A 21,025-nucleotide genomic window follows, 5' to 3' on the forward strand; every position below is an offset into this window, starting at 1 on the left:
ATATAATCATTTATTGTTAAAGCGACAAATGTCAAACAGGTTCTAACAGGTCCACTTTATTGCGTGCTCATTGAGTTACTCCTATCAAAGCTATTTAACAAATTCAATTTACACATACTCATTAATTTGTCACGCTTATTAGTGGCTCATGGTTGCTTAAAGCCTATGTCTGACTTGACCACAGAGTTAGAGCATCATTCAATCCTCTCAGGATGACCACTCCACTTACTCTGCATCCAGTCAGCTCATGCATTAACAACCCTTGCAGACTGTAACCCTTTTATTTTTTTTGTTTATGCCTTCAAATCCACCTTAAATCTTCTTACCTAAACGTTGGTTTTAAACACAAACAATTCTTATATTCTATTTTGAAACGCTGTCACCATTCATATATTTACAATGTTATTATTTACTAAGCCAGTATTTTAATCGCAGACATTTATCCACATTTGCAAACAATAGTTATAGAGCTCAATGACACACAAAACCGAAAGCATAGTCCTCTCATGCGCTCTGCATCAGCTGCCTCATTTGCATGCACACACACTCTTCATCTAAGAATAGCAGCAGGCAGTCAGTGCATTGCTGACTCGACCCACAGAGATCTTTTTTTATTACAGAGACGTCTTATATTTACAACTGCACAGATTTTAAACCTTTTAACACCTATCGAATTTCGACAAATTTAACATAACAGTTTAACCGATAAACTCCCTGAGTTTTTTGCGATCAATTAACCAGTATCTGTCCAACAGTTTCTGGCCTCATCTCTAAACTCCCTAACTCAATTTAAAAGTGTCCAACACCCAAGGTCCAACCTTTGCTGCCCAAAAAAGCGCAGATACCGTTCCAAACGGTAAGGAGATTCTAACTCCTAGTTATTCTGGAGTGCCCCAAGCTCCACAGTGACCAACTGACTATCCCTCTTCGAGGACAATGCATAAGCGTCCTTTGCATTGGCAAGCGTTACCTCTGAGCACTGCGCTTCCTACCAGTCCAACTGGCGTTCTTGAGTAATTTATAATACTTTGGAACAACAGTAAAACACCCAACCAAGTGTAAGACTGAAGCAGGTCCAACCTTATAACCAAAAAATAACCAAATTCCCTAACCTACTAAATGGTCCAACCGTATTCAATCATTACCAGCAGTCCAACTGCTTTAAATCCTCAGATTCTTATCAAAATCAAAACAGACATGCACCAGTAACTTCAGTGAGTAGACTTAAATTTTATCATGTCCAATTTGGCACACTTTGGAAATAATTCAACAGGTAGTGCCTTACCTTTTGGATAAGCCGGCTTATGCCCACTCACTTCAACCACTGGAATTCATGTCTGCCCGTCTGACCACCTCGGACCACCGCTCACACCTCCACTTTTTTCCCTTACTCAACCACCGGACGAAGCCCCCAAATGTTAAGATTCAAGAATTGAGAAAGGGTACAAGAGGTGATCGAAAAATAACCACACTGGTCCGGCCGGGTGAAGTCAAACGAAGATTTTAATTCACATGTGGGAAGATCACTGAACACAGCAATTGATCTTCAACTTACTAAAGCACAAACAATTATTTTATAACATCAGGGTTTGTTTACTGACGCCCCTTCATGCGTCACAGATACATTTTATACATAGATCAGATCAACATCATCATGACTTTTCACCTAGAAAATCATCTTCTATTTTCATGGCTAGCCCTTCCTGTCTACCTTTCAGTTCTTGTCTTGTTCCTCTTTCTTGCCGAGACACCAAGAAACGGTTCCTCTTTTACCAAGACAATTTTGCAGTTACAGCCAAACATAACTAACCTCTCCTCTAAATAAATCTAATTTAAAGTGTGTGTGTGTGTGTGTGTGTATGTGTTGACCTCACATGCTCTTTGTGTCACCTCTTCACCTACTGTCTGTGTCTCGTCCTCAAATGCTCTTTCTCAATTCACCTGTTGCACTTCTGACCTTTTACCAGACCAGAAGCTCACTGAGACTATGTGTATGTCTTCTACTAAATAAATGTTTTAACCAAGAACCTCTACTAAAACCTTAATATAAGAATATGAACATATAAAAGATAATAAAATAAACTAATATAAGTGTTTTGTAAGCATGTATTGCAATTCCTTCTATGTTCTAGTTTTCCCTCAGCATGTATCACCTGAACAGTCACGTCAGTGAGGCTTACGACCTTTAAAGAACCTGAACATCAACTCAAATAAGCACAGATATGCAATATGTATAAAATAATTATAACTGCCCCTGAAATACAAAGTTAGCATCATCATAAACATCTTAAGGCCATCTTAAAGCTATCTATTACATTGTTAAAGCAATGATCATACTGCAGATTATATTATGCTGGTAAAATACTTTTGTTCATCCCCACACTAACCAACAACCCAAAACGTTTGCAGTCACAAACTTTTACTTCGTATCAATGCAGGAAGCCACTACTCTGCCTTAGCTCATCTCGTCTCCCTCAGCCTGCAGCAAAAATCCACACCGTGTACCTGTGTCTGGTTCAATTTAATTGGGGGGGAAACAAAAACAAACCAGCTCTATCAAAGTAAAATGTTTTGTAACAAATTAAATTAAAAACATTACCTAATATAATGATAAATAAATACATCCTTTAACATTTTTAACAGTTTAACCATGAAGTTAATTTGTTATCATGCAACAGAGAATATATTTGAACTTTTTTTAAGCATGTGTTATTTAGCTGTGATTATTGTGAACTGCATATTTATACACATTTTATTCTTTTTTTTTTAACTGGGTTACACTCATGTCTCCAAGGTGGTAGACTTTGCTGAAGTGTTGGAGGCACCCAGGTTCAAAGCACCAACCATGTGATTATCAAACATCTGAAACCAGCCTGAAGCAACGTAAACACAGAAAGAGACGAGAACTGATGTTGCAGCACAAATTTGACTTGAAGTATGCAAGTCCCAAATTCAATTTGTCTTAAATTTAGGTGTGTGATTACCATGCCCAAAAGTCCAATCCACCAGCTGTCTGCTGCAAAGTGACACACGATGGCAGAATCTGTCCAAGGCTTCAGCCATGAGGAAAACTGACTAACAACGCAGTGACGTGGGATCAATCCTGGTTTTAGGACCAACGCTAGGGAGGAAATACATGAACATACAACACAAGCACACACAGTTATTAAGTGTCAAACATGCAACACAAATGGTTTAAAAAAACAAAACAAAACTGAATAAAATAAAAACCAATAAAAAGTGAATGTAAAATCCAAATCTCCAAAAGGGTAAAAAATACAAACTGGTGAACTTGAATCATCAAACTTGCAAAAAGAAACCAAAAAGCAGTTCATGAGGACACACAGAAACAGACAGCGATAAAGGCAAATCGACATTGTCTTTATTGACAGAAGGAAAATGAAAGTCTCCCTGGTACTTATTAGGCTGTCAGTGTAAAATGTTCCTTTCTTGAGCAGTGCTGTTGAAATCATGTTTTAGTTATGTAACACCTGCTTAGTATAGTAGGGTTAAACTTATAAACTAGATTCGAGAGGAGTAAAATAAATTTGAGAGAATTGAGTGTTGAACAGCCGGCAGATTTATTACAATGTTACAATGGTGCAATAACCCAATGTATACAGCACAGAAAATTAACAGAAGATCAACAGAAAAGAGCACTCTTTCGAAAATAACAACAAAATAAAATAAAATGAGTAGTCTCTTTAGACCTGACTCCTGATGAGCAGGATATTGGGACTTCAACAGTTTCCCAGAGAAACAATCTGTATCAAGTAAGCAGTTTTTGCTCTTGCTTATTTGAAATCCTGCGATTCGAAGTATTTCAGACTGTAGCTCTACTCCTGCATCCAGAACAGCTGGCCACACTGCTTTTGGATTCGCCAAGAGTTTTCACAGGGTCTGGCTCGCCATCCATATCCAGAACCACTTCAGATCCAGGATCACAAAAAACCAGTCTGCACATACAGTACAGAGCAATAAACAAAACAGTTCTTAACAGTTTTTCTAAATAAAACGAGATCTTATAGAGTTTTCAAAATCAAGTACACTGTTGTTTTAACATTGTTCTGTCTCTATGAATTCCATTTGTACTGCTTTACAGCATTACAATCAATTGTATTTATATACCCCTTTTTAAGGCATATGTAATCACATCATGAAATGTTTGTAACGTAAGTAGTTTTACATAACGTATTTACATGAATCAACCCATAACTGAAATGACAAAGTGCAGAAAAAAACACTGGACAACATTTATGGCTAAAAGAAAAGTGCATCCTGCATTAGTTTTGCGCATTTGTGAAGATGCCCAATCAAATAGACAATAAAATAAAATACGACACTCCATTTCACACACAATTCAAGTACTCCGACTGGCTTTAGCTTGTTTTTTTTTTTAGACAATAGGGGTTTGGAGTTGACGTCATGCCGCAATGCATTGTGGGAGCGCAGCTCCATTTTCGGGGTCTACGATCCAAACAAACTCACTGTTGGAACGGCGACGACGACAAGAAACATGTTTAAAAGCAGCTCAAAAGAAAACGGACGGTATAGAGACCGATTGCGTCCAGAGGCGAAGCAGCAGTATTTGAAAAAAAATAGAGTGCATCGCAAATCTGGACCCATACGACATATGGCAGTGGAGTAAAGACCCAGACGACTTACCGCCACTGTCCTACCCCGATATCTTCACCTATCTTGTTTGTGGAGTAAGCGCTTACACTGCGAACCAGTTTCGTAATTACAAGTCACTGGAGGCGCACATCCAATTTAAAAATGGCTGGGTGCAAGATTTGGCTATTTTCAAGCCGCCAAACTCTTGAGTACGTCGTCAAAGTAAGTCAGCTGGAGTGCATCGAGTGAAATAGCCATTTTCCACCCCCCACCATAATTAATGTTATACATTTATCAGTAAACTGCTAAAATATCGTTATCATATTATGTGCCCATAATTGTAAAGTAGATGCAAATTAACACATTGATAATCGGGCAAATTATTAACGCCAATTTGTGTCCTCCCTGTCTCCTCCTGCGACTCTTTACATAGCACATATGTCTGCAAAGTCACTCCATTTGATGTTTGATCACAATTTCTATAACTTCCGAGACCACCAACGATAATATTATTCAGCTATAAAGTGTGATGTGAACATATTTAGAACTTACCGGAATGAAAATGTCTTGAGCACACCAACTGATATCTGGAGATGTAACAGAACTTGATATCAGCTCGTCTCACGGCTGCTATCCAGGCTAGACGCCTTCGTTTGGTAATATCCGATACATGAGCTCCTTCATGTTGCTTCCAGGTTGGGAAAGCATAAAAATACAATCCAAACTTTATTCCCGTGCCGGTCGTAAGATCGAACATTGCAGCCGACCACACAGCAAGTACGAACCATGGCTATGCTTTCGCTCCTTACTTAGACCCCCAAAATGGCGGATCGGGCCAAAATCCTTTCCACGCCCACCCCCGTGACATCACGCTCCAAAGCCCTATACAGAATTTTCACTGTTGCAGTTGTTACCACATGTAAAATTAGCATAGATTTTCCTGCTAACTTATCATTTTTAGTAACTCACCGGAGTTCCCAAGAAACAAACACACGCTCTGCCTGGTTTTGGTCGAGAGTAAAACACATAAAGGCCTCTGAAAAGTACATAACTTTAAGTTAGAGACTGTAAAAAATACTTTATAACACTTATTTTATACCGAAAGACTCACTGTGTAGCTTGTTAATTGCTCTTGGGTGTCTTGCTCCATTTTGCCTAGCTTAATGCAGCAACGTGCTTTTGTTGCATTTACTGAACTACGGAAAATCAAAGTGTGTTCAAGGGGTGTCGGAAATAATAATACAAGGTAAAAAACAAGAAAATACTAGTAACCATGTCTATAGGGATTACAGTTACATTAATCTTTTTTTCTTTACCATCTTTGGGTGTCAGGGTTATGTATTATATTATTATTATTATTATTATATGTATTTTGGTATTGCTGCTGCTCTCCTCCATGATTGTAGATGTGAGTGTGTGTGTTTATGTCTGCGGGGATGCTTGGAGGATGGAGCTCAGCCACCTGCAGGCCTGAGGGGTGTGGCCCTGCGGAAGGACTGGCCACACCCGAAGCCACACACCTGCCGCTGATCAGGGCTCGTCGGGGGAGCTACTTAGGAGAGTCTTGGAGCTCCCACCGACGCGGGATCATTTCCTTGAGACTCCACGAGGAGCGTGGAAGGCACGAAGAGCAGCGAGCACCGGGGGGTGCTGACACGGGAGCGGAGAGCACAGAGACACGAACTATTCACGCAGAGACACGACACGGGAGTCTGGGAGAACACGGGGATTTATTGTTGTTTTTGTTCCACTCTGTAAATAAACACTGTTTGTACATAGAGCACCGCGCCTGGGTCCTCCTTCCCCACTCCTTCCACGGTGTGCCATGCCATACCGTGACATTGGGAGAGACTCAGCTGATGTTACTCTGCACTTTAAAAGTTTTTGCATTATCAGACAAAACAAGAGCTGCTTTGAAATAATCAGATCACTTTTACACACTTCCTGTCATTCACAAATTCTCTCTTCACTTTAAACTCTGAACTTTTCACCACTAATAACAGAGCACTTCTCCTTCTGCCCTTCTCATTAATCTGATGACCTTTGCCCGGCTTTATCATAGAGAATGCATACATGGCTGCAACGCTCTCACAAGAAAGAAAATGATCTTTTCTACATAATTTACTCAATACCAGTGGCTCATTGTTACAGGGCTGTTATTAACTGACTGATTCAAGCTAAAATAGGCACATTTGCTGGATTCAGTGCAAAGTATTTCTGAGTGATTACCTTTCATAAACATTTCTGCCCTGATGACTGAGATCTCTTCTTCCACAGGACACGAGTGTTTGATGAGGAAGAAAAAAGATCATACTCTCTACATTTCTTTAGGGGGCCTGGAGGCCAGTACATAGATGTAGACCCAAATGCAGGTACAGGTACAGGGAGCAATGGTAAGGTTTTTTCAAGACTCTTTGTTTAGTTAACACAAGAGAAAGAAAACATAGGAAGGAGCTTGCTAGAACAACTCTCAGGTGCACTGTGAGCAAAGGGAGAGGTTGATTAGTAATGGGCTGGGAAGGTGGAGAGTAAATGGAGAGACAGATGGTACACAGCAAATTCAAAAGTGTTAAATGTTTTGGTGTTAATAGTCTTCTTGCAAAAGTAGAGTTAATTTTACTCTAAGCAGAGTCACATTCTGAGGTGTAAAATGATAGTAGTTAAAATCGAGTGTTAAAAATGAGTGTTTCTCTGTCAAATCTGGAGGTGTTACAATGGAAACATTAACTCTTGACCTCTTAACTCTGAACTCCTAGAGGGGCTATGACACCAACAGAGTAAATTCACAGACTCCGCCCCCAGCACGGCTCCAATCGAAGCTGAAGTGAAGCCGTTTCAGAACATTTTGCTCTACATATTTGAGTTGTTTGCCATGCTTGGTAAGTCATTTTTTGAAAGATTGTTTCAATTATTATTATGAGCTTTTACTTCTGTGGCTCTTTGGAGTTGAGACAAAGCTGTGTGAAAGGCATTAGCCATGTTGCTCGCTGATAGCATAATATTCTGTTTTAGCTAGCTGAAAGGTATTGTTTGCGGGCAAATACCACAGCCTTGAAAAAAGCTTGCATGTGAATTTTCAGTCAAACTTTTGGTCAAATACACCTAAAACAATGTCTAGAATGTGAAATGTTGGTATAATGGTGCTACTTGAAGCCTGAAAACGATCGCCCATAAAACAAAAAAAAACGAGCAAACAGCAGTAGCAGACGTCCTGACTGGGTTCTACATTAGCATAGATCCCTCCAGAGTTTTGTGCACACGGTTTAGGTAAAAATGAAAAAGGTTGAGGTTTTACATTTAGTTCAGTATTACCTGTTGCCTGTGTCCTTGTCTTTTGGGAAAATACTTTACACAAGTAATGGCTCAAAGAGGATTCCTTTGAGCCATTACTTGCCATTCCTTTCACATGCTTGTGAAGATGGAATATGGGGGAGAGCAGAAGTGCGTTGAAGTTCCACAAAGGGATGAATGAAGGACATGCATATTGTATTAAAGAAATAAGTGATGAGAATGCTGTTATTTGCATTTACCATGTCAGACCTTTTGATAAACAAAATTCTAATGAAAGTGAGAACATGTATACTGTTACATCTTTCAGAAAATGTTTTGAAATTGTGGTGCACAGTTCAGAATAAATGTTTTTCAAAAACCATTGCGTCTTTTTAGTAAATGTTTATTTCCAAAAGAAATTTCTAGAAGTTCAGAACAGGAAAATTCCCGCTTTTTAGAATTAATTAGAAGATAACTCTTACGTAGTTAAACTAAAATACTCTTTGAGAGTTAATAAATAAACTCTTTTTTTTTTTGTGTGTGTGTGTCCCGTTTGGATCTTTAGCCATCAGAATTGTTGTCTTAAGGCCAAGAAAGATGCCAAACGGATTTATTTTACCAAGTGGATCATCATGGCCTTGCCATATTGGTCCATTTGATTGACCTTTATTATAATTATGAATTTATTTTATTTTCAGTTGCTACAAATGGGACAGACATGACTGGGGGATAGGACAGGGAGAAAGAATGAAAGAAAAAGAGGGAGAGAAAGAAAAATAGAGGGGAGAAGAGACGGTGAGAGGGGGGGGGGGAAGAAAAAAACACCTGGATCACCTGTATGGAGAAAAAAAACAGAAGAGAAAGCAAACAACAAAGAGCAACATAATAAAAAAAAAAAACAGCACCATCACAATAAACTAGCTAGCAGTAGATAACAGTAGATACTAAATAATAAACGATATTGTGCAGCACGCAAGATAGACAGCGCACAATGTGCTTTGAGGTAGCAGCCAAGAAAGCTGTAGTCCGCGTCTGTGAACACCCGTGTGTACACCTGTGTGCACACCTGTGTGGATCAGCATGCTTGTATTCCAAAGGTTTCTCCATGTAACGATCTGCTAGGGAGTGTGGGGGGCCACAGCCCCGTCCTCCAGGGTATGAAGCAGGTATGGAGGAGATCCAGGCCCCAGATATCCAGAGGCCCCAGAGTACAAGGACCCGAGGAGGACCACCAAAGGGGGGGGGACCGTGCCACCCTACTGGGAAGAGCTGAGTAGAGCCCCAAAGGAGAGGTCACCCCGCAGCTAAGGAGCAGAGGCCAGAGGGGGTTGCAGTGGTGTGCCCACGGGCTCTGCCGGCAGCCAGCTGTGCCAGAGAGGACCGAGCTTCAGGCCCTGAGGCCAGAGGCCTGAGGGCATCCCACCCCCCGGAAGGAGCCCAGCCGGTCCACAGGCGCCCGGCCCCGCCAATCGGCCACCAGGAGTGAGCTGGTACATACATGAGCGCCCAGCCCCAGACGACAAGGACCACCAAGACACCAACGTCTGAGGGCATCAGCTACCGGCAGGGAGTGTGGTGAGGGGAGATAGGCCTCCGTACTTTAGAGGGCCTGAGATGTACCCAGAGAGGTTGAGTCTAAGACCCAACCTGACATATAGACACAGACGAACAGGCACACGCGGACACAGACGTGCATTCCCACCCCATATGCACAACCAAATACTCGGCACTCACCCAACGTGTAGACAGACACAAATAGACTCTGCACAGACAGTCGCACTCCCCAAGCCTACTCTATATCCCAGGTCCAGGTATCCCCGGCCCTCAGAGGGGCAAGCCGCACCTAGACCCAGGAGATGTAACCCTTCTCTCTGGGGTGGAGGCAAGCGGGGACCACCTCCTTATCTGCAGTAGCAGGGAGGCCCCGCATCCCAGACCCCAGTCTGACGGCCAGCACCTCCTCCCAGCCCCCCAGCCCTGACGGCTAACAGAACCGGGGGTGGGTGAAGACCTCAAACCTCCCTATGCCCGCTCATATGTAGTGTTGCTGTGTGCTGTTCTAAAGTGCATTTAAAACTCAGGAGAGCATGGTACTAGCTTCCTCTCAGAGAGCAGCACGGCTCTTCCCGAAAACCCTTAGTGTCTAAATGCATTTAAAATTGAGGGTAGGGCACCAGCGCCAGAGGTGGGTTGGAGTACACCGACCATTCTCTGGATGCTGTAAAACGTGCCCACCCCCAAGGCCCTATATGTATGTGTTATGTGAGAGTGTGAGTAATGTGGATGTCTAGCTTGCAGAATAAAAATATATAAACTCTTAACACCTAGTTAGCATTAGTAAGTGTTAAATTATCAACTCCAGACAGATTTGGTGTTTAACACTAAACCGGAGTTAACTTACCAACTCTCCAAAAAGAGTTAAATTAACACTCTCTGATGTGAACCCATATAGACACTTTAATAGTGTTGAAATCTGACAGTGTTAATTTGGACATGCTGGATTTGCTGTGTACCCTCCACGGCTAAATAAATCGGTTTCAGTAATGCACTGATATACAAGAATGAACATAAGGGGCTTCTTTCAAAGAAAAAACTCTGGTAGTATTTTATATATTGTGCTTTGTATGTTGTTCAGTATATTTCTATGCAAAACAAGAGGAATTTCAACACACAGCAGTATATTCACAGTTTAAACCAGATATTTACACACACTTTATGGAAAACACAAGAACATTTTTTTACTGTACAACATCAATTTAGAGTAAACTTGTTTTGTTTTGGTTAAATAAATATTGAAATATCTTTTGAATTAGTTAAATGTCAGAATAAAGAGAGACAGAGCTTCTATTTTTTATCACTTTCATCAAATTTAGGAGTACATATACACTAAGTTTATTGTTAATTAATAAGAAACTCCAGACGATTCCATTCTGAGCTGAAGAAGCTTCTGATAGGTTAGTAGAGTCCATGTGAGTAAACTGGTGGCACAGCTGTGGATGCATATAAGGCAAAACACAGAGCCTGTTTCTGTGACATGGGAAAATTAAGAGATATCAACCAAAACACCAGGAAAATAATTGTGGAGCTCCATAAGTGTGGCTCACTTTTGAATACAATTTGGTGCCATTTATGATTAAGAAACACAGACAGTTTCTCTCTTTACTCTTAAAGTTAACAAATATGTTTTTTATATTTATCTAAAAAAATAAACATTTAGTCTGATTTGATGTTACAATTAAAAAAGTGTTTCTGTTTTTATCTGAAGAGTAAATATCTGGTTTCAACTGTATATTTGATGATGTTGGTGTTTGGCTTGATTGTCAGCACAAAGAGGGCGAGAGAGGAGCAGAGAGGGCGAGAGAGGAACAGAGAAGAAGAGAGAGGAACAGAGAGAGAGATGGAGAATGACGACAGAACAGAGATGAACAAGAGGAGGTGAGACACACATGTTTGTCAAATGGTTGTTTACCAAAAGTATCACCGTATCATAGGTCCTCATGTATCTCGTACCTAGTGTTTCTTTTTAGGTTTGTTATTTTTCAAATTCTACATTTAAGTTTTGCAGGCTTGTTTGCACAACAAGGCTAAATAATTATATAAGCTTTTCTGAATCTAAATATTGTACTTTGGTAGAATTAAACAATAAGTGTAGTGCAGGTCTATGATGATTTTTAGTGCTACTATCATCTAGTTCTGATTCTTGGTTAAATCCTCAGTAGTCCTGATTTTTAACTGTTGTAGTCCTGTTTTAATTCTGGATCAGTTCTGGGTCTGGTTGAATTGGGGTTCAGTCCCTGTGTCTTGATACAGGCCCGACTTTGTTCTGCCTTGCTGCTTAATTAAAAAACTAGTTTAAGGTGTCCTGCATATGTCATATATATTTTTCCCTATATGAAGTCATTCTCTTTTGAACAAAACTCAAAACAGAGCCTATTAATCTTTCAGCCATTTCTAACCCCCCCCCCCCCAATCCCACATGCATACTACCAGAGGTGGGACCAAGTCATTGTTTTGCAAGTCTCAAGTAAGTCTCAAGTCTTTATCCTCAAGTCACAAGTCAAGTCTCAAGTAATGTCAGGCAAGTCAGAGTCGAGTCTCAAGTCACTGGTGTAAAAGTCCGAGTCAAGTCACAAGTCTGAAACTTTGAATTTCAAGTCCTTTTGAGTCTTTAAAAAAAACGAAAAAAGCATGTTGCAGTTATGCTAAATGTAAATATTAGACCATGTAATTTTTAAATCTGTGTTTTTCTCAACACATGACAAAATAGTGAACTTAGAAAATATACACAAATTGTGAAATTGCACCTCTTTAAAATGCAGCTCAATTAAACCTAGCTCCAAGAATAATTTTCACCGACAGTTCTGAGATAAGCTGCATGTTGTTCTTGGATGCGGTTGTAGGACCGGCTTTAAAATCGCATGACAAAAATATCATACATATTAAAAAAAACTGTATCACCAACGTAGCCTGGACAACATTTGCTAGTTAGATGAAGTCAGCTATCTCATCGTAGCATATTTATATGCATATTTATAATCATACGGTTCTTGGAGTGAGTGCATACACTCATGAAGTTTAGTAACTTCAGGTCACTGCAACAAGCCCAGGTACAGTTTACCGACGGATGGGTGCAGGACCTTGAAACGCACCGTGTAGAACGAAAGACCATCGTACATATCATAAGTTTACCAGTCTCACAAATTGTCTTCATAAATACACATTCGTTAACCGTTTATTAATAGGACCTTTGAGCTCAATGGTAATTAATTAGTAGTGGAAATAATTTCTGGTACCCATCACAGAAATGTAGCAGTGACAATAATACTGTATGCTGTAATCGTACTGGGCAATTAGTGATACAAAACAACTGTTTTATCCTGTGAATAAAAGTATATGTTTTTGTCAATGTACCATAATAACAGAAGCGAAACGCAATATTGTGTCAGGACAATTCACTATTTATGCACAATAAATAAAGGAGCATAGCGCGACAATTTCTGTTCAGCGCCAGACTTGCTTGTAACCTATATCACCAATTATGTTATGAAAATGACGTATTAACTACAACAGCAGACTGACCTTTGTGGGAATGCTTGGAGCAGACTAAGTCACAAGTCTTAGAACATTTTTTCAAGTCAAGTCTAAAGTCATAAAATTAATGACTCGAGTCTGACTCGAGTCCAAGTCATGTGACTCGAGTCCAAGTCATGTGACTCGAGTCCAAGTCATGTGACTCGAGTCCAAGTCATGTGACTCGAGTCCAAGTCATGTGACTCGAGTCCACACCTCTGCATACTACCCTTTAAAGCTAAGCCATGGGTGTATCAAATGTCTGCCTCCGCCTCTGCACCACAGTACAGTGAAAAGGATCCTTATTCCTGACTTTAATAAGCTGCAGTTAAAATTATGAAAAACTTACCAACCTTTGCTGAGCAACATGAGAATCTGCTTACAAACGGTGCACTGAGACCTCCTCCATCCTCCATCCATGTCGTGTTTAAACAATAACTAATGTAGAACTCGAGTGCTGGACCCAGACAAGCCAATGAGATGTGGAATATTCTCTTAGAGATTTGGCACATGAATGAACTTAGACAAGCTCTTAGTCCTTAAACAAACAAAATCATGGTGACAAAGTTTAGCCGAACTAAACACTGGACTTCAATTAACAGGAATGAGAGATTGTTATGGGAACAGAGGTAGGCAGGAAGGGACCAGGCAAGATGAGGAAGGGACAAGTTGGGCAGGAATCCAGGGAGGGAGTTTGGTGATTGTGACACAGGACCGAAGGATTGACATTTCAGCTTTGTCGTTTAGCAGCAATTTTACTGACAGTAGTGATTACTGCGGTTTCGGGGTTCTGCCCAGGACCCCTCTGCAACTCTCACACTACCCTCTCCGTCTCACTGCATGACATAAAAACAGTTGCCATTCATCAATCCAGTTTAGCACACCTGCTCTTCCGTGCTTCTGCAGCAGGCCCAAGACCACACCTTCGCCACAGTGATGTTATCCAGAAAATAACTGTAAAAAAGCCTTAGTTGCAAGAGAAAGGGAAAAGAGCAAAACCAAACTAGCCTGTTTACCACACGGAGAGAGCTAATAATCTGGCAGAGTCTAGATGGCTGTGCTGGTCCTTATGTAGAGAGCTGATGAACGACAGGTGATCTGAGGAAGGGTGATGGGGTGGAGGGGAACAGCTGCCCTACAGATTAAAGCCTGTTTGGGTTTTTTTTATAACAAGTTTTATGTTTTAGCTTTGATTGTTTTGTGGGGTGTTTCTTAGTGATGCACTGTAACACTTTCAAAGACAGACCTACAAAGATGGAGCTCAAAAGCTTCAGAAAGTATTCAGAAACTTCATCTTTTGCATGTTGTCTTATAAAATGAAAACATTTTTAATCACCTTTCTTCCACATTCTGATGTTCAGTTTGAACTTCAACAGGTCATCTTGTTTACATGACTAAATGCATTGAGTTGCTGAAGTGGCTATTGAGTAGATTTCATATATATACTGTATACCACCACTGTGACACACACACCAGGTAGTCTAGCAGCAGGCTGTCTCCAGCAGCCTGAAGCTTCTCCTCCTTCAGATTCACAGCTTTCTGCTGGTGTCCAGCAGCAACTCTGGGCCACAGATTTGAACAGAACAGTTCAGCTGGGGTTCATTAGTATCTCCACACTTGTCATTGTCAGTGTCTTTCACTAATTTGCATAAGAGTTTTACTCTGGGTCACAGATCTTCTCAGAAAATCACAAAAATGAGAACGAACCAATCCAATCAGTCTGATCTGTGCTGTCATGTCTCTCCAGGCCTGCAGGGGGCAGAAGCCGAGCACACCTGAGAACACTGAGCTGGTTTACTGTAACTTCAGTCTTTGTGCACCTGAAGGAGCAGAAGACGACCTCCGAGGAGCTTGTCTCAAACCCAGATGAACTTCTCATTTGTAAAAACAAAGACTGGTTTCTACTGAACCCACATTTACAATCAGAGAACAGTTTCAGTACAAATGAAACTTGAGACTTCCTCAGATTATAAGTTTTACCGTCACAGATACAAACAGTTCTCATCTTTAAGTTTTCCACACATTTAAATTAAAGTCTTGCTGACTCGTGATGAAAGATTGATTTTATTTTAAGAACTTCCTTTTCCTTTCCAGCCATCAGTGTGTTTGATCCACTTGGTACTTTCCACACGTCTTTCATTTCTTCATTTTCATTTTCCACAGACAGACAAACTGTTCCAACTTCTGCAATCTGGTAGAAGGTTCCGCATCTTCCGGGCAAGGACAGAGAGACTCAAGAGGAGCTTCTATCCCCAAGCCATCCGTGCCCTAAACACACACACCCGCCCTCTCACATCATCTATAATTGACTGAGTCAGGACTCTTCCAGACACTAAACCAAGGCACAATGTACATTTCAATTCCTTTAATTTTAAATATGTTTATATTGTCTATTCTGTAAAATAGTCAGATGTCTATTCATATTAATGTACAGAATTCACCTGCTTGCTACTACTACTGCACATTCACCCAATGTATATACTATATATATATATATATATATATATATATATATATATAATGTTCTTCCTCTACAGCCTCCCCTCATTTTTGCACATGTCGAGGAGCGTGTCAGGCTACATTTCACTGTGTGTTATACTTGTATAACTATGCATGTGACAAATAAAGAACCTTGAACCTTGAACCTTGAAGATACCAAATATCAACATCTCTTTAAACGTGCTGTCAGCAAAACCTTTTGTGTTGATTCTTCATCATAAGTTTACTCTTGAACTAAATCCTAATTTAATCATGAGATTATGGAAACAATCGATTTACAGTCACTTCATTATAAGTTTAAACTTTTATGCATACAGACTTTCAGCTTCATATATTTCTTATTCTTCAGCTTTTTAATATTCCTGTGTGATCTAACCTCCAGCTCCTCTCGTTGGTTTCCTCGGTGATGTCTGAAGGATGGGTGATAATTAGCTCTAGATCTTCTGCTGCTGGTTCAGGGGAGGTACAGTGAGGTTCTGGAGCATGATCTGGGTTTTGTGATGCAGGGTGGGCCTGTCATGAGCTTTGTTTCACAGGTTTCCCATTTCAGTTGGAGTCCTGTGAGTCTTCTTGTCTAAGTCGGGTCTGTGACTCTGCTGTTTTTAGGGCCCTGTGAGGTCCATGATCCTTCCTGGTTCTATCTTCACTGCCTGTCCTTCTTTTTGATTCCTGTGTCCTTCCTGTTTGTCAGCCCCAGATCAGATCCTAATCGTCTTCTTCCATCACGACAGATGTTTTGGTTACTAAGAGATGTAATCAGCATCCACAGCTATGTTTGTTGCAGACGTTTTTTTCAGTGATTTTCGAAAGATGACAAAAAAAAAGAACACAAGGAGGACTTCATAAATATGTGCAATTAACTGAATCATCACACTTAGTCTTTCCTGTGTGTGAGATGCAATGAGTATAGTTTCTTTGAATTCTTGTCTTATTTGTATTAAAATGATTTTATTAAAAGGATGTGGATCGTTATACTCGTATTATGTTTGAGATCATGAAGCAGAGCAGTGGCTGCAAACAGATCATATTTAACTGACGTCACCTTCAAATGAAGTCATTTTGTTTGATCAGCTGTTGTATTAACTCCTCTTTTATTACACACTGTTATCGGCTGAATTGAGGTGAACCCTGATGTTCTTCTTTAATCTCAGTTTTCTCCTCCTTTAGCTCTTTTCTCCTCTGTGCCTCCTGCTCATCAGTCTGCTGTGATTTACTGCCTCACACCAGTTTTGTTGAACACAGAAGGTGGTGCAGAATAAACAGCAGTGAGTTTTCGGGTGTCTGTGGCTCAGGAGGTGGAGTGGGTCATCAACTAATGGGAAAGTTAGTTATTTGATCCTTGCCTCCTCGAGTATGCATGCTGAAGCATTGGCTGGAGAGTACTGAACTGTCAGAGTGTGTGAATGCAGATAAAGTGCTCTAACAGTGTGTGAAGAGGCTAATGAGGCATCATAAATTTTAAGAGGAAGCAAAATCTTCAGGACGAAGCAGGATAAATTCAGGCAGCACCTTTTCCTTTCATCAGCGATTAGAGGTCAAGATGGAAGGACGAGGAACTGGTGAATGCTGTCTAACCTTCTCTATGAGCTTCACTATTTTTGAAAAGTCATTTAATAATTTATCTGTGCTATTTATATGACCCGAAACGGCTTCTTTTAGCAGGTTTTTATGGTTTTTGTTTCAGTTCTGCTGTCATAAGCATAGATAATCATGCTTGCTTCATACCACAGTAACTGCATGTAATTTGGTTCCTTTTTTCTTATTAATTATTACTAATTTCACTTTAACTATATTTGTTATTTTAATACAGGTTGTGTTTTTTATTGTTATAGCTGTTTAAATAATAAAACATAGCTTCTCTCATCTTCTTCTTCTGAGTCATAAAGAAAAGTTTGCACTTCAGCCCTTCATCCATTTTCAGTTTTAACCCTATTATCAGAACACACTTGTCACGGTTTGCTGGGGCAAGCCGTGTGAATAATAATGGATCCAAACTGCAGGCTGCTGAAGTGGAGGGTGAGTTTATTTGCAACCAAAAGGTACAACAGACAGGGTGGCGAGGAACCGAACGGTGAAAACTCTAAACTGGGAAAACTAAATAAAACACTAACCGGAATACGAACGTGACATGCAGGGAGAATGACCAGAGAATCAACACAGAAGGGTGGAAGGGAAATAACACAGGTGGGAGACACAGCTGGGAGTGATTAACATGACGAGACCAGGGAGGCAAACTGAAAACACTCACATAAGACGCAGACCTTCACAATAAAACAGGAACACACGGGGGGGAACAGGGTAAACACCAATTAGAGAACAGAACCAAAATCGCGAAGAGAAAACACAAAACGCTGGGTCAAAAGGACCCAGGATCATGACAACACTATCTTAACATTCTCGTACATTTGTCCTGCAGTAGAGAAATAAAGATGTTATCAGATAACATGAGTTAAAATTTCTGGATTTTTTCATGAACACTGGTAATTTACAGCTCCATCTGGGCTTTTATCTTCAACAGGGAAGAGAAATTATGGAATATAAAATGTGGTGACTTTTTTCCTCTTAGAACTGCTTATAATCCCACCTTCAGCAAACATTTGGAAAATGTCATCTAAGATTTTACATTTGTAGAAATAGTTGCTGCTACATTTGTTGCCAGCGTAATTTAGTTTTTGGTGTTGTTGATAAAATGATGTGAATTTAATGTGAATGACAGATTTCCAGCATCAGTTACTGCTGCCTGCTTCCACTGTACAGGCTGTGACTACTCTGTGGGATGTTGGTGTGTTTTTAGATGTGCTGTTGATGGACGGCATGTCTGATGGACAGAAAAAAAGACCTGATTTCAGAATGATAGATTCTGCTCATCACCTCTATACTTCTGTCCAAAAATAGGAAACAGTGAAACAAACTAAAACATAGTTTTACACATATATTAACCAGAGTCCTTCTGGGTCAAAACCTACTTGACTTTTATACATCTAAAAATAAAATGTTCAAACTATTATTCATGTCATGAGTAGATATGATTCTAACTGCTGGTCATTATAAGCATTTGAAGCTTGGCTGGTGCCATAAAGTCCGAACAGATGAGAATTTATAGCATAAAAAAAATCATGTACCTGGATACAGGATATTTGGTCTTTTACTAAACAATATGTTCAATAAGACTCTGAAGAATTCAGCCGAGGAAAAGGCTGATGTGATGGAACACAGAGTTCAAGAAAGGTCACAGTGGAGTGACCTCCAGCAGAGCTCACACAACCAACCAACCATCCATCCCACCATCCCGCCCCTTCCTGTTAGCAGAAATATACTGAGGACAGCACATGATGGTCAGAGCAGAGAGACGTACAGCTGGACATGGATCACCTATTAGTGCTGCTTCTCCTGTGGAGCTCAGGTAGGACACCTGCACACACACACAGTTCAGTTTTGAAAAACACCTTCTAGTTAGAATCCTTCAGACTTCGGACAGGTGATCCAGGTGATTGATATATGTATTTTTTGTCTGCTTATTTTGTTGGTTTTTGTTTTTTGCCCTTTATCCCCGCTGTTTTTCATTCCCTCTTTCTTTTCCCCAGTCAAGTCTGTCCCGTATCTAGCACGTAAAAATAAAATAAAATAAACAATAAAAGGTGAATCAAATAGACCATTACAGCAAGGCTGGGATGGTCCACTTGGTAAAGTAAATCCGTTGGGCATCTTTCTTCGCCTTTAGACAATAATTCTGATGGCAAAAGAACCAAACAGGACAGGCAAAAAAAAAAAAAAGAATCCTTCAGACTTTGTCAAATCAAAGCCATATTTTAATATATTGACAGTCACTTGTGAGTTGTTTTGTCCGTCAGTGATGATCTCTGTGCAGCAGCACTCACTGTCGGACTTCCTCACTGATGATGATGAGTCACAGTTCCTTTACTCATGACCAAAAATAACTCAAGAAACTCTAATGTCTCTGTAAAGCTCACTCTGAATAACTAGCTGAACACACCTAAAGACTGTTTCCACCAGCTGGAGCTGATTCTAGCCTCTAACAATCAGAGAGGAGCCCAAACTTTCTGTCTTTCTGGCTGCTGTTACAACCAAATTTCCCCTTGTGGGACAATTAAAGGATTATTCTATTCTAAACTGTACTGTGTTATCCACACAGCAGACTTAACGCCTCCTCACTAACAACTCCACTTTGAATGAATGAACGAACTACGTCTACTATATTTTAGAGCCCAAAGAGGGAAGCATAGCCCCATCACGTCTAGACTTCTTATGAAAATGATGGAATTTAAAAAAAACAAGACTCACTGTAATAGAGGTTAAAGTAGAGCTCTTCCTTGCCACCATTGCAGTGTGCTGCTCAGAGGAAATCATCAGGTTGTTTGTGACCTTCTACAATAATATAGCCGTTATCCTATTAAATCAAATTGTTTTGTTTTTTTTATTTAAAAATAGAAAGAACCTTGAGAAGACTATTGTTGTGAATTGGCCTGTTGTGGCTGTGGCTCAGGTGTTAGAACAAGTCGCCTACTAATTGGAAGGCTGGTGGTTTGATCCACATCTGCTGCAGCCTGCATGTCAAATATCCTTGGCCAAGATACTAACCCCAGGTTCCTCTCTGATTGTTTCTCTCACTGTAAAATCATGAATGTTAGATAGAAAGCATTTATATAGAAAAATGTTCTTGAGTGAATGAAGCAAGTTGTACAAAAGCACTTTGAGTGCTCAGTTAGGGTAGAAAGTGGTTTAAAAGAAACAGTCTATTTACCATAAATAAAATAGAATATATATGTGTGTTATTAAACTACAGTGATAACATGTACTTCCTGTTTTCATCAGAAACTCCTCATTTCACAATAAGGCTTTTATTGTGAAACATTTTCAAGAACATGCTCCTCATTTTGTGACAGTGGCTGTTTCACATGTTTTAGAAAACTTCCTTTGTGAAGTGAGACACACAGAGTAGCATTTATTTTACTTTCAAGGAAGTAAAAGCATACACAGTCAACGTCGAGCGCTCGAGTGCAAGTGCAAGCCTGCGAGTTTCATCCATACACTTTTTCCAGCATTATCCTGTTATAAACTGTCAGCTACATGATGTACTCATACATGATTATAATTGTGCTCTGATTAACAGATGGAAGAGCAGAAATGTGAACTGAAAACAAGATAGATAGAGAGAAACAGAGGGACATACATTTCTTCAGCTTACTGTTAAGAGTATTGCATAACTTTAATAATTTTGCTGTCAATATTTTTGTTTTTGTTCTGTTCACAAGCAGAATATTATACATGCTATCATTAGGGCTATATATATATATGTATATATATATATATATACACATATACACACATATATATATATATATATATATATATATATATATATATATATATATATATATAAAGTTCCTAACTTGCAGGGAAAAAAAATCTGCAAATATACAAAATTACATTCTGGATAATGAAGTCAGTGAATCAGATCAGATGCCTGCAGTCAGCATAATACCATGCCCCCATTTCTCTGTATAAGAAAACAAGTTTACCAATTGAAGAGACTTCACCCCTAACAGAAGAA

The 21,025-nt window shown here is 39.8% G+C and overlaps 2 protein-coding genes across 2 annotated transcripts in view; one reads left to right on the plus strand and one right to left on the minus strand.

Annotated features, from left to right (window-relative positions):
• LOC101470943 (scavenger receptor cysteine-rich type 1 protein M130) overlaps positions 1-21,025 on the minus strand; it is a 254,258-nt gene that overhangs the window by 62,443 nt on the left and 170,790 nt on the right. The gene's annotated exons all lie outside the window — the stretch shown is intronic.
• The window catches only part of LOC106675366 (antigen WC1.1), a 43,883-nt gene continuing 41,619 nt past the window's right edge, over positions 18,762-21,025 (plus strand). The window contains exon 1 of the mRNA XM_014409715.4: positions 18,762-18,856. Within this exon, the coding sequence (XP_014265201.3) occupies positions 18,817-18,856 (40 nt within the window). The 5' untranslated portion in view covers positions 18,762-18,816. The remainder of the gene's footprint in view (positions 18,857-21,025) is intronic.

Source organism: Maylandia zebra, linkage group LG7 (genome assembly GCF_041146795.1).
Source record: "Maylandia zebra isolate NMK-2024a linkage group LG7, Mzebra_GT3a, whole genome shotgun sequence".
Taxonomy (NCBI): Eukaryota; Metazoa; Chordata; class Actinopteri; order Cichliformes; family Cichlidae; genus Maylandia; species Maylandia zebra.